Source organism: Heteronotia binoei, chromosome 19 (assembly GCF_032191835.1).
Source record: "Heteronotia binoei isolate CCM8104 ecotype False Entrance Well chromosome 19, APGP_CSIRO_Hbin_v1, whole genome shotgun sequence".
Lineage (NCBI taxonomy): Eukaryota > Metazoa > Chordata > Lepidosauria > Squamata > Gekkonidae > Heteronotia > Heteronotia binoei.
In genome coordinates this window covers 13,645,682-13,660,212 of record NC_083241.1, presented here as the reverse complement: position 1 = coordinate 13,660,212, position 14,531 = coordinate 13,645,682, and the positions used below count along the sequence as shown (strand labels likewise).

At 46.1% G+C, this 14,531-nt stretch overlaps 1 protein-coding gene across 1 annotated transcript; it reads left to right on the top strand.

Annotated features, from left to right (window-relative positions):
- The first annotated feature begins 347 nt into the window (after nucleotides 1–347).
- On the top strand, nucleotides 348–14,279 carry LOC132587566 (zinc finger protein OZF-like). The gene is made up of 4 exons (XM_060259858.1): nucleotides 348–567; nucleotides 5,560–5,674; nucleotides 11,639–11,767; nucleotides 12,399–14,279. The coding sequence occupies exons 2-4, from the start codon at nucleotides 5,560–5,562 to the stop codon at nucleotides 13,703–13,705; spliced, it is 1,551 nt and encodes a 516-aa protein (XP_060115841.1). The 5' UTR covers nucleotides 348–567; the 3' UTR covers nucleotides 13,706–14,279.
- Nucleotides 14,280–14,531: the final 252 nt, after the last annotated feature.

Sequence of the window (14,531 nt, the reverse complement as noted above, 5' to 3'; positions counted from 1 at the left end):
CACAGCCAGGCTGCAGCGTAAACATCCTTGGGCAAGATGGATTTACTATTTGCCCAACCTTTGGGAAAAAGGGAGGGAGGCGGTGGATACTAACGGCCTCCTTTCTGTCTAAGAACCCACCATTGTGCTTAGAAATATGCATGCTTGACAGCGAGTGTGTAAGTAGTTTTGTAGCTGCTTATGAGTGTGTTTTACCCCACCTGGGGCTTGGCAATCCTACCCCACAGGGCTTTGCAGCCTAGGTGCAGCGGGGACACTTCTCAGCCAGCAGCAGCCGCCCCTCCCCTGCCCCTGCTCGCCTGTGCCCGCCGGCTGCTGCGAAAGAGGAGCTGGCCTTTCTTTCCCTTGCTCCTCCCCCGCGAGAGACGGAAGGGAAGCTGGACTAAGAGGCCGCTCCCACGGAAGCAGGAAGGAGCTGCTCTCTCTCTGTGTGTGTGCGTTTAGTGTGTGTGTAAGTCATCAAGGCCGGTGCGGTTTTCCAAAAAGTGTGCAAGGGGAAGGGAGGCTGCTTCTGCTCGCTTGCCGGGAAGCCAGCCTCTTGGCTCTCTGCTCTGGATCTTCTCCCAAGTAAGTCACATCTCTTGGGGGCGGGTGCAAGGAAATCGCTTTCCTGAGTTTCTCGTCCTTGGCGAAATCTGAGCAAAAGACCCAACCCTGAGAGAGTCTCCTGTCTGGCAGGCCCCGTTTTCCCTTTGCAGAGGAGAGAGCTCTCCTGCAATCTCCTCCTTTTCTCTTGAGAAATCGTTCTCCTTTCTCTTGTAAAGCTTTGGCAGTGTGCTGAAAGTTGAGAAGGAAATTGGGAGTTGTTTGGAGGGGGGGGGCAGCTTGGGGGACCTGAGAACCGCTCAGTCCTCCCGCCGCCCACCCAATCTGAAATAATCTGCCTGGCCTGGTAGAAATGGCATTGTTGGAAGAACTCGGTGTCTGTTCCAGGAAGGTAGAACTGGGCCAGTGGCAATGTTCCCTTTAAACTGTGGAGTCTTGTGAGCAGAAATTCTACTTCGTGAGCTGCCTTCCGCTACCATTAAAGTTATAAACTACAAGCATTAAAGCTGTGAGCTGCTGCATAAATTAGTTTGCTCTGGGGCCATTTTTCATGAGCTAAGACAAAACTGTGTGAGCCGGAAGCTAAAAAACTGTGAGCTAGCTCAGCTTAGAGGGAACACTGGCCGGTGGATCTGTTTTTGAGTCTACAAACCAATAAAACAACCTTTGCTGAAGGAAGCTACAGCATTGACTATCTGTATTTTTGTAAATTTAGCAGACAATTGTCTTAAGTCTGATTTTCATAAATGCATATCCTACTTCTAAACTTCTGGAGCCAGGCTTTTATCTCTGCAAGGATAAGTGTGTGCATTGCCTTGTCAGCTTGCTAAATCACTTTGAATAATAAAGTGTTTAGGAACTTCCATGGTCATCTAGTCCAACCCTCTGCACAATGCAGGAAATTCACAAATTTACCTCCCCCCCCATATCCAGTGACCCCTGCTTCAAGCCCAGAAGATGGCGAAAGGAAGGAAGGAAGAAAACCCAACCCTCCAGGATCCCTTGGAGAAAAATTGCTGTGATCAGCAATTGTGGTGATCAGAATTTCCCTGCGAGTGCAAGAACCATGAGATATAAACCATGAAATATGACCATGAGATATAAACACTGATGCAACCCTTCCTGCCCTCCCTCTCATAATCTGGCTAAATTCACAAAACCAGCATTGCTGTCCGATGGGCCATCTAGCCTCTGTTTCAAAACCTCCAAGGAAGGAGAGCCCACCAGCTTCGGAGGAAGCCTGTTCCATTGAGGAACTGTTCTTAACTGTCAGGAAGTTCTTCCTAATGTTGAGCCAGAAACTCTTTTGTTTTAATTTCAATCTGATGGTTCTGGCCTGACCATCTGGGACCAGAGAAAGCAACTCTGCATCATCTTCTATATGACAGCCCTTCAAGGACTTGAAGATATTGATCACATCACCTCTCAGTCATCTCTTCTCCAGGCTGAACCTATACAGCTCCTTCAACCTTTTTTCATAGGACTTGGTCTCCAGACGCCTCACCATCTTCGCCACCCTCCTCTGTACATGTTCCAGCTTAAATCCTTCTTAAATTGTGGCACCCAAAACTCTATTAATCTTATACAGCTCCCCATCTTGATCTGTTTACAATTACGTTTAAATCATTCCTAAACTATAGTTAGATTTAAGTAATACAAATATAAGTAAATATAAATACATAAGTAAATATAAATACATAAGTAAATATAAATACATAGTTTGTAATATATATATATATTAGTAATAGTTTATATTTTATGTTGTATGTTTTGTATGTTTGTAAATTAAAATGTAAAATATAAAATATTTAAAAAAATGTAGACCCACTCATTTTTAAAGTTAGCACCATTCTTGACTCACAAAGGAAAATGTAGGCTCACAACACTTCACACCTTAGAGCGAACATTGTTCCCTTCATTGGTGGTGTCTGGGCTCAATTTCAGGTATTTGCTGTCACTGCAAAACCCTTCATGGGCTGGGTCCCTCCTATTTATGGGACCGCCTCTCCCTACAGGCCTGGGAAAGACTTTCTTTGTGTCTCAACATGCACATATAAAGGAGGATCACTCTAACCGAGGTACCAGTCAAAGCAGGCACGCCTTGCTGAGCTGAGAATATTTCTAAGCAGTTTGACTTCCAAGGGTTCCATGAAATTGCTGAGCAGTCAGGTTAGAACAGATAAAAGGAAGTACTTCTTCATTCAAAGGGTGATTAACATATGGCAGGGGTGGCCAACGGTAGCTCTCCAGATGTTTTTTGCCTACGACTCCCATCAGCCCCAGCCATCAGCCATTGGCCACCCCTGATATATGGAATTCACTGCCACAGGAGGTGATGGCAGCTACAAGCATAGATGGCTTCAAGAGGAGATTGGATAAACATCTGGAGCAGAGGTCCATCCATGGCTATTAGCCACAAGATATAGATGGAACTCTCTGTCTGGGGCAGTGATGCTCTGTATTCTTGGTGTTTGGGGGGGGGGGGCAACAGTGGGAGGGTTTCTAGTGTCCTGGCCCCACTGGTGGACCTCCTATTGGCACCTGGTTTTTTTAGCCATTGTGTGACACAGAGTGTTGGACTGGACTGGATGGGCCATTGGCCTGATCCAGCATGGCTTCTCTCATGATCTTATGCCTCTTTTGGCAATTTGGGAAAGGTGAGTGGTTTTTAATTTGGAGAAAAGTATCTTAAAAGCCTGCACTAACGCCTCTGGAGGGGATACACCTCTCACTCTTGGTCTGGCGGACAGCGGTGATAGCAGAGGTTCAGGCCCAGGTGTGCCAGGGATGGCTGGAATCAAACTGAAAGCAGTGTGATCAATACAACCTGCAACAATTGCATGTCCCAGTGGTACGAAACAGGGAGATGCAGGGCCTGTCTTCAAACATTTCCAAGATCTGTAACAGACATCCCCAGATCACATTGCTAACATTCACACTCTACTACTTAAATTCACCAGGGTTGTTCCGTTGGTCTGGAGCAGTGTTGGTATCTGAAGAACTGAGCATCAAGTCAGAAGCGACTTGAGGGCACTTAACACATCAAGTGGATAAGAAAGGCAAATGACGCTTGTGTGAATGTTTCTTCATGAAATCATAGAGTTGGAAGGGACCTCCAGGGTCATCTAGTCCAACACCTTCCACAATGCAGGAAATTCACAAACACCTCCCCCTAAATTCACAGGATCCGCATTGCTGTCAGATGGCCATCTAGCCTCTGTTTAAAAACCTCCAAGGAAGGAGAGCCCACCACCTCCCAAGGAAGCCTGTTCCACAGAGGAACCGCTCTGCCGGAAGTTCTTCCTAATGTTGAGCCAGAAACTCTTTGTTATGTTCTGTGTGAGGTTTAGTTTAAGCATGCTTATATTCTTTCTCTGGATTCTGATACCTACAGGCCGAGTGGCCAACCAGAATGGAGGGCTATCCTATTGGCTATGCTAATGAAGGATCCGAGGGGAACCAATGGTTTTGTTTGGCACCTAAAAAGGGGCGTGTTATGGGTTACTGAAGAGTATATATGAAGCAGTAGCTATTTGAAACAAAGAGTTGTTGATCACTCTGGTTGTTGAACTCACTATTCTTCACTCTTCTGATTTAATTTCAACCCATTGGTTCTGGTTCTACCTTCTGGGGTCACAGAAAACAATTCCGTACCATCCTCGTATGACAGCCCTTCAAGTACGTGAAGATGGTGATTGTCTTCCTTCTCCAGCATAAGTGTCTTTTGAGACCAAGAAGCTTATGCTGGTTATGTAAGCAGAACCAGCTAGCATGAAAAGTTAATTTTTTAAAATTATTATTATTGTTATTTATTTTTTCTTTACTATTTGCTCTATTTAGCCTAGAGTGGAGTCAACCCAATATGCATCCTGAACATCTTATGAATATCATTCTTTGCTTATTGTTTTGTGGGGCCATAATCTCCGACACTGAGCTCTGTTGAAAATGATTATTTTTGTGTAAATGATATTTGTAAATTCAAAAGTAGTTTTATTTTTAAAAAAAGTATGGTAGCCTGTATAAATCAGTTATGTTTTCTGTTTCTACTGTGATCCCATTGTTATTGTTTTTTAATCCCCAGGTGGGGGCAGGTTTATCAGAAAGTGGGGGTGGGAGAGGGAAATGTACGCTGGGCACTCCATTATACCCTATGGAGACTGGTCCCCGTAGGGTATAATGAAGGATTGAACTGTGGGTATCTGGGGAGGGGCTGTTTTTTGAGATAGAGGCACCAAATTTTCAGCGTAGCATCCCGTGTCTATCTCCAGAATACCTTCCAAGTTTCAAAGGGATTGGACCAGGGGGTCCAATTCTATAAGCCCCAAAAGAAGGTGCCCCCCATCCTCTATTATTTCCAAAGGAAAGAAGACATTTAAAAGGATTTCCTGAGTTGGACCTGGCAACCCTCAGTCTGGATGTCAGCACGGTGGGGATTCGGGTAGCCAGACCACCCATCAAGGTCAGGGGCCATCTTATGGGCTAGGCTGAGATGGGAGAAAGCATTATTTGGAGAAGTGTTAACTTGCTTTCCTGCAGTACTGTTGGATCTGGTATGAGTTATTTTTTTCCAGATAACTCACCACATTTGAAGAAGAAGAAGATGATATTGGATTTATATCCCGCCCTCCACTCCGAAGAGTCTCAGAGCAGCTCACAATCTCCTTTATCTTCCTCCCCCACAACAGACGCCCTGTGAGGTGGGTGGGGCTGGAGAGGGCTCTCACAGCAGCTGCCCTTTCAAGGACAACTCTGTGAGAGCTATGGCTGACCCAAGGCCATGCCAGCAGGTGCAAGTGGAGGAGTGGGGAATCAAACCCGGTTCTCCCAGATAAGAGTCCGCACACTTAACCACTACACCAAACTGGCTCTCCTGATAGAAGGGTACAGAATTTGCTCCTGATAGAAGGGTACAGAATTTGCTGATAGAAGGGTACAGAATCTGTGAGTGGGGCAGGATCCTTCCCTTGGGCTCTTCCATTCCATCTTGACCTCTCTCTCTCACTGCTCTTTCAGATGTGGGGCCTCTCCCTGAAGAGAGACGCTGCATTCCCTGAGGTGGAAGGAGCTTCCTTGGCGCAGAGGCAGAGGGTACAGGCCCAAGTGGGTGCCCAAGCTGCCCTCTCCCGTGGTAAGGACTCATTTTGCCTGTATCCGATTGGGGCACCCCAGGAACGTGATGAGGAGAGAGTTCAGGTCAGGAAAAGAATGACATACTTTTACATAATGCACGGCACTCAACACCCGCTCACTGTAATTCATCTCAAAGGGGATGAGACAAATTCCTGGAGGGCAAAAACCCACCCCCAGTTAATTAAAACATTTTCATACAGCACCTTCCTTCCAGAAGAGGAACTCACGGTCACTAAAAAGAGGAAAGGATGACAAACCTGGGCAGAGCTATTCGACTTGGTGAATTTAAGAAGCCTTGGCCTGCTGAAAACCAGTTCCTCGGGGGCCAATAACCACGGCAAAAATTGGCTTCTGTGTCCTTGCTTCTAGGGGCATCTGGCGGGCCACTGTGGGAAATAGGATGCTGTGGTAGGGACTTGGGGAATGTAATCTCTCTGGGTAAGGATCCCTCACCAGTGCCCAAGGTGTGACTGGTTATCCATGGGATGATGCATGAATCAAACTATTGAACAGCAATGCATCACTCTACAGCCTTTCTGGCTACTTCCCCATGGGCAACTGAGCACAGCGTTGTGGCCATCACTTAAGCCAGAGAAGGTGTCCTGGCTGGACGTAACAGTGAATGATGAGAGACCCTTAGAAAGACTCTGGAAGGGGGCAGACCCACATTTCTCTGTTGCTAACGTTTGGTAAAGCTGCAGTACGGCAGTCCGAGCACTCTGCTCACGACCTGAATTCGATCCCGGTGGTAGCCGGCTGAAGGTTGACTCAGCCTTCCATCCTTCCAAGGTCGGTCAAATGAGTACCCAGCTTGCCGGGGGGAAGCATAGATGACTGGGGAAGGCAGTGGCAAACCACCCCGTAAAAAGTCTGCCGTGAAAATGTTGTGATGTGACATCACCCCAGAGTTAGAAATGACTGGGGCTTGCACAGGGGACTTACCTTGACCTTTTTATCGTTTACAACACACCCTTCTTCCGGATGGGATTACAAACGTCCACTTTATCTGGGATCTGGAAATGATCCTGTCAAGAAAACCAAGCTTGGGTCCCCCGGAGTCACTAGTCCTTGTACTTGAGCAGCATCCACTTCAGTGGGCTCACGAGGAGAGTGCACACAAGTAAAGCAGACCTTTTAATAATATAAAGATTTATGAAGGACATCACTAAATAGGGCAGTTTCTACAGCAACAGAAAAAAACAAGACAAGGTAACTGTCCTGTTTAATACATGAAATACCTGGTATTAGATGTTGTTGCAGCGTAAGTATTCCAGCTGTCGCTTAAGTTGCTCTATGCAAAACTATTCACCACGATGAAGCAAGAACATATCAACGCACGCTAGCATGGCGTGAGCTAAAGTTTGCATGGCTTCCCTCTGGTCTATACTGGTATTATACTTTCTACTTCTCTAGGGTCAGGGGGTCCAAATAACCCAATCAAAAGTCTTCCCTGCTGAAATTTTCTGGAGGCTGTTAGCAGCTTCCCAATCCCCCCTCCCTCCAGTTTGGTGTAGTGGTTAAGTGTGTGGACTCTTATCTGGGAGAACTGGGTTTGATTCCCCACTCCTCCACTTACAGCTGCTAGAATGGCTTTGGGTGAGCCATAGCTCTCGCAGGAGTTGTCCTTGAAAGGGCAGCTGCTGTGAGAGCCCTCTCAGCCCCACCCACCTCACAGGGTGTCTGTTGTGGGGGGGGAAGATATAGGACAGTGATGGCAAACCTTTTAGAGACCGAGTGCCCAAACTGCAACCCAAAACCCACTTATTTATTGCAAAGTTCCAACACGTCAATTTAACCTGGTTTTAGTTTAGAAAAAACAACTCATAGTGAAATTAACAAACTGAAAGAACATTTGGTCTGGATAGCATTTGCTTTGGAAACCAACAAAATAGTAACATGTCGAAATGGGAGAATGATGGTGAGAGTGTCATAATGCAATAAATGGAGGCTGTTCATTGCTCTGTTGCTTGCAGGTCTGGGTTAAACTGAGAGCATGCCTTTCCCAGAGGTGTTCCTGTCCACTTAATTTACTTTTGAACATGTAACATACATTCTAAACATCATCATTCTAGTTTGCCATTAGGAAAAAAGAATGCATTAAAATATAGTGTGTTTAGTAGGAGCTGGTGGTTAGGGTGCCCAAATCAGATCGGGGAGGTCCTGATTCATATGCCCACTCTGCTCTGGCAGCTTGCTGGGAATCCTTGGACCAGCAATATACTCTGAGTTAACCTGCCTCATAGGTTTGTTGTGAGGATAAAAGAGCAGGGGGAGTGTGTCAAACCACTTCATTGTCCTTTTGGGGAAGGAAGGCAGGCTATACAAGAATCCCAGCTACAAATACAAGTTGATGGGGTGTGAACTGGCAGAGACTGACCAAGAGAGAGATCTTGGGGTCGTGGTAGATAATTCACTGAAAATGTCAAGACAGTGTGCGGTTGCAATAAAAAAGGCCAACGCCATGCTGGGAATTATTAGGAAGGGAATTGAAAACAAATCAGCCAGTATCATAATGCCCCTGTATAAATCGATGGTGCAGTCTCATTTGGAGTACTGTGTGCAGTTCTGGTCGCCGCACCTCAAAAATGATATTATAGCATTGGAGAAAGTCCAGAGAAGGGCAACTAGAATGATTAAAGGGCTGGAGCACTTTCCCTATGAAGAAAGGTTGAAACGCTTGGGACTCTTTAGCTTGGAGAAACATCGACTGCGGGGTGACATGATAGAGGTTTACAAGATAATGCATGGGATGGAGAAAGTAGAGAAAGAAGTCCTTTTCTCCCTTTCTCACAATACAAGAACTCGTGGGCATTCGATGAAATTGCTGAGCAGACAGGTTAAAACGGATAAAAGGAAGTACTTCTTCACCCAAAGGGTGATTAACATGTGGAATTCACTGCCACAGGAGGTGGTGGCGGCCACAAGTATAGCCACCTTCAAGAAAGGTTTAGATAAAAATATGGAGCACAGGTCCATCAGTGGCTATTAGCCACAGTGTATGTGTGTATATAAAATTTTTTGCCACTGTGTGACACAGAGTGTTGGACTGGATGGGCCGTTGGCCTGATCCAACATGGCTTCTCTTATGTTCTTATACATGATGTTAGTTAATAAATTAAGTTGATTAAAGGAGTCCACTGATTTATATGGCTAAATCTGAGTCCAGCAGCACCTTAGAGAACAAGATTTTTGAGAGTCAAAGCTCCTTTTATCTAATCGAGGGAGCTCTAATGCTGGAAAGCTTGTGCCCCCTCCACCCAAATCTTGTTGGTCTCTAAGGTGCTCCTGGGCTCGAATCTAGTTGTTCTAATATGGACCAGCACGGCTACCTTTGGAAACTTCAGGGGTAGTCTGAATTGCATTAACTAGAAAGTCCGATGTCAGAAAGCAGGGCCAGTTTGGTGTAGAGGTTAAGTGTGTGGACTCTTATCTGGGAGAACCGGGTTTGATTCCCCACTCCTCCACTTGCAGCTGCTGGAATGGCTTTGGGTCAGCCATAGCTATCGCAGGAATTGTCCTTGAAAGGGCAGCTTCTGGGAGAGCTTCTCTCAGCCCCACCTACCTCACAGGATGTCTGTTGTTGGGGAGGAAGATAAAGGAGATTGTGAGCTGCTCTGAGACCCTGAGATTCAGAGTGAAGGGCAGGATTTAAATCAAATATCTCCTTCTTTCTTTAAACTAAAACTGCAGTCCTGTGCATGTGTAGAGTGTAAGTGCCGCAGTGCTCACTGTAGATTACTTCCGAGTAACCATGAAGAGCAAGCCCAATGATGAAAGGCTAAGGGATTTGGGGATATTCATTCTGGAGAAGAGAAGGTTGAGGGGGGAGACATGATTGCTCTTTTGAAGTATTAGAAGGGTTGCCACTTAGAGGAGGGCAGGGAGCTGTTTCTGCTGGAAGCAGAGGAGAGTACTGGCATAGGAAAAACTTTTTAACAGTAAAAGTTGTTCAACAGTGCAATCAACCCCCTCACTGGCAGTCTTTAAGCAGCGGTTGGTCAAACGCTTGTCAGGGATGCTCTGGAAAACCAGAACAGCAGTGCAACAGTTCAAAAACAGCTTATCAACGATTTGCTTGATGGTCCCTGTAGCTTGAAAGAGCTCTGCTCAGATACTGCTATCAGAAGCATCGTATTTGAAAACAAGGAAGCCTGCAGTTACTTCCTTTCCACTCCTAAACCAGAGTTGATCCCAGCCGCTGTTTCTGCCAGATTAGTGGAATCCAGCATTTCCTGTAATAAACCCACATCCCTTCAAAAATGTGCTTGATTCAAAGTCCTGATCTCTCCTCCCCCCCATCCCCACACCCCCATGCTCTCTTCTTCCCTTCGCCTTGGACCATGCCACAACTGTTTTGAAATATGAAACACAGCCAGGTCTTGGCCACATGAAAATGTGAACCTGCCTTATACCCATCTCTTTAGTGCAGGGGTGGCCAAACTGTGGCTTGGGAGCCACGTGTGGCTCTTTCACACACATCGTGTGGCTCTTGAAGCCCCCAACAGCGAAGGCATTTGTCTCTTTAAACTACTTCTTCAAGCCAAGCCAGCCAGTGGCTTGGAGAATGCATTTAAAGTTCAAGTTGCTTTCTTTCCACCTCTCTCCCTCCCCACCTATTTTCCTTCCTTCCTTCTCTCAGACATCTGACATTTGTGTCTGGTGGCTCTCACACATCTGACATTTATTCTGTGTGGCTCTTATGTTAAGCAAGTTTGGCCACCCCTGCCCTAGTGAGTCCCATCTAACCCCCTTCCTAAAACTGCAGGAACACGTGCAGGGAATTTTCCTCTGTGTGTTGTGCTTGGGGGCTGCATTGTGGTTGCACACCCCCCCCCCCACGTCAGAATTCCAAAGGTGCCCACGAGCTCAAAAAGGTTGGAGTGCCCTGTTGTCTCTCTGAAGGAAGCCCAGTTAGGGTTGCCAGGTTTGGGTTTGGAACTACTTGGAGATTTGGGTGAAGGAACCTGAGTTTGGGAAGAGGAGGAGCTTCAATGAGATATGACTCAGTGAGATATGTGGGGCGGGGAGTGCACGTGCCCACAGAGAGGGCTCCCAGTGCCGCCTCTGGCAACCGTGCCATAGGTTCGCCACCACTGATATAAGAGATTGTAAGCCGCTCTGAGTCTCTGATTCAGAGAGAAGGGCAGGGTATAAATCTGCAGTCGTCTTCTTCTGGTTGCGCAGCTGGATACAGGTTCTCACGACTCACCAGTTACCACAATCTTGGGTCCAGCCTTGAAAAAGATCAGACTGTTAGCTGCAAGGGGAGTCAAATCCTGAACACCTGGTAGTCAGATCAGGCCCCTTAATAATCACGTTTCACCCTGGTGTCAAGGGCCCCTGCCATTTTTGTATCCATGTACGCTGGCTTGTTATAAGTTGTAACTTTTCAATGGGAATCGGGGCCTGGGTGGGGGGAAGTGTGTTTGTACCTGCTTTGCTATTTCGGTGTAACGTTCATAAGTATCCGATTCTACCCTGTGAAGGAGATTGGAGCTGGTATCTCAAGGCCACCTTATCACCTTCCAGAGCCAGCTTGAATTGCTCATTGTCTGGTGTTGGAGGCGGGTGGTGTGAACTAATCTGTATTGCTTTGCTCGGACTCTTTTTACGATTACATTTGGTGGGCTTACTAATGGCCCTAAGAAGAGTATAAAGATCTGATCTCCACCAGGTGAGCCAGATCTGACATAGAGGTGTCATGTGACTGCTTCCTGTCTATCGATAAAGTCAACCTTTCCTGAAACCCGGAGGTGTGCTTATATTGAAGATATATTGAAGAGCTGACACATAGAGAGGAACTAGGGTGCTTTGCCTCACAGATCTGTCTCCCTTATATGTTGTTTGGGATTGTGGGCTATGATCTTGACCATGGTTCCGTCCTACCAGAAGAATTTGTACTCTTAAATTTCCTTCCTTCCCCAGATAAGAATGTTGACTTTTCCCCCCCTCTCTCTCTCAGCGAAAAAAGCCAGAAGTATAAGAGACACGTTGGCAGACAAAGACAACAGCCTTGCATCCGAAGAAAGGCTGGAGAGCTTCTCAAGAGGATCTCAAGAACGTATTTCCTTCCCAAATGAACCAGCTGAGAGTGAGTATCCTTCGCGATTATGTCAAGAGAACAAGGAAGGAGCAGCCATGGGTGATTTCTGATTCACTCCTGAGCAACATTTGGTTTGGTACAATTACAGAACCCGTTGGGAAAGAAAAGAGGGAGGCCTTTGGGATTATGAGGGTCTGGGCTCCTTCTGAAGAAGAACACTGTAGATTTATGCCCCACCCTTCTTTCTGAATCAGAGACGCTTACAGACTCCTATATCTTCTCCCCACACCCTGTGAGGTGGGTGGGGCTGAGAGGGCTCTCACAGCAGCTGCCCTTTCCAGGACAACTCCTGCAAGAGCTTTGGCTGACCCAAGGCCATTCCAGCAGCTACAAGTGAAGGAGGGGGGAATCAAACCCAGTTCTCCCAGATAAGAGCCCACACATTAACCACTACACCAAACTGGCTCTCAGTTTTGAGCAGGAGCTGAGGTGTGACTCTTCAGGGGGTGAAGTATCCCTAAATACGAGATATTCTGGGGAAAGGTGGGTGGTGGTGGTTAAGATCAGGGAAGTGGAGGAGGCCCAAGGGCTATCAGTCCCTCCCTCCTGCAGTCACATGGATGCCTGTGGACCTTACCTGCCCTCCCAGGTGTTAATGGGGTCTCTCTCTTTATTCCAGCAGAGGATGACCAGAGAAGTGAGGAGGGTGAGGAACCAGATCAGGTTACAAATGATGACTTAAGAGAAAACATCAGGAATCAAGGCAGGCCTAAGAGAAAGAAAGGCAGCCGTTTGGTTGAGAAGAGAAATGGAAGACTGCAGAATGCACCTTTTCCAAAGCAGAGCATAATGAAGGCAAGGATATCCCTTCAGTGTGGGAAGTACTGCAAAAACAGATCACAGCTCCTTGTGTGCCAGAGACTACATAGAGGCGAGAAATCGTTTGAATGCTCGGTGTGTGGAAAGAGATTCAGTTGGGGTGGCACTCTTCAGCTTCACCAAGAAACCCACAGAGGGGAGAGAACTGTTGAATGCTCAGACAGCGGAAAGAGATTCAATTGGCGCAGCCATCTTGAACTGCATCAGGGAACCCATGCAGGGGAGAAACCTTTTGAAAGTATAGAGTGTGGAAAAAGATTAAGCCAGAGTGGCCATCTTGAAGAACATCAAAGAACTCACACAGGGGAGAAACCATTTGAATGTTCAGAGTGTGGAAAGGGATTCAGTTTGAGTGGCGATCTTCAGAAACATCAGCGAATCCATACAGGGGAGAAACCTTTTGAATGTTTTGAATGTGGAAAGAGATTTAGTAGGAGTAGCCATTTTCAAGTGCATCAGAGAACCCACACAGGGGAGAAACCTTTTGAATGCCTAATGTGTGGAAAGAAATTCAGTTCAAATGGCGATCTTCAAAGGCATCAGAGAACCCACACAGGGGAGAAACCTTTTGAATGTTTGGAATGTGGGAAAAGATTCAGTAGGACTAGCCATCTTCAACTGCACCAGAGAACCCATACAGGGGAGAAACCTTTTGAATGCCTAGATTGTGGAAAGAGATTCAGTTCCAGTGGCGATCTTCAACTGCATCAGAGAACCCACACAGGGGAGAAGCCTTTCGAATGTTTTGAATGTGGAAAGAGATTCAGTAGGAGTAGCCATCGTCTGCTGCATCAGAGAACCCACACAGGGGAGAAACCTTTTGAATGCTCAGACTGTGGAAAGCGATTCAGTCAGAGCAGCCATCTTCAACTGCATCACAGAACCCACACAGGGGAGAAACCATTTGAATGCCCTGAGTGTGGAAAGAAATTCAGTTGCAATGGCGATCTTCAAAGGCATCAGAGAACTCACACAGCAGAAAAACCTTTTGAATGCTCAGAGTGTGGGAAAAGATTCAGGTTGAATTGCTATCTTCAAAAGCACCAGAGAACCCACACGGGGAGAAACCTTTTGAATATTCAGAGTGTGGAAATAGATTCAAGTTGAGCGGCCATCTTCAGTGGCATCAGACAATCCACACAGGGGATAAGTACCTTTTTGAATGCTCAGTGTGAGAAAGAGATTCAGTCAGCACGGCCATCTTCAACTGCACACACACACAGAAGGGAAAAAAAAACTACAAGGAGAAGTAATGTAACTGTTTAGCCTGATCAAAGAGCTTTTCTCTTATTTCCCATCTGAACCCACCACAGACCAAATAAAGCACTGGCACTATATAAACTTTTGTAGAAAGCATGAATCCACATAGAAATCTTACTGTAACCAGGAAGAAATGTTAAAAATGTTCAGACTATGGAAGGAGCTTTAGCCATGTTTGAAGCCCTCAAATTCACGCCACCATCCCCCATGGCATTAAAAGGACATCATGCTTTTTTCCTGCCAGGCAGACGGCAACCCTAGATTACATATTTCTTTATGAATCAGAGAAAAAACTCAGTTAAAGAACGGTCATAGCTCATTAAAGGGATTATTATTAGTCTTGGGTAAATCAAACTTTGTGTTTTCAGTGCTTTGTGGAGGTATTTTTTGAGTTGGACTTCATTAAATGTGTCAAAAGATAGTGCGGCATGTCGTTTTTCAGTTGTGTATGAATTTTTTTTAAAAAAAATTCTCTTGCAGATGCTTGAGACATGCCCTTGGGCCACGACTGATCTTCATGAATGAAACTAACCCAGTGTCAGAACTTGGATGAACTTCAAAAGAGTCCAATACTTGTTGCAAGTTAGGATCTTTATTAGAAGAACTACAGTACTATAGTAACGAAATAACAGTAATGGTGATTCTGGGCAGTTGGTTACATTTTATGCCCACA

Coding starts and splice junctions, on each gene's coding strand:
- LOC132587566 (XM_060259858.1), top strand. CDS start 5,560: ATGTGGGGCCTCTCCCTGAAGAGAGACGCTGCATTCCCTGAGGTGGAA. Junction 5,675..11,638: donor CCAAGCTGCCCTCTCCCGTG/GTAAGGACTCAT, acceptor TCTCTCTCTCAG/CGAAAAAAGCCAGAAGTATA. Junction 11,768..12,398: donor CCCAAATGAACCAGCTGAGA/GTGAGTATCCTT, acceptor TCTTTATTCCAG/CAGAGGATGACCAGAGAAGT.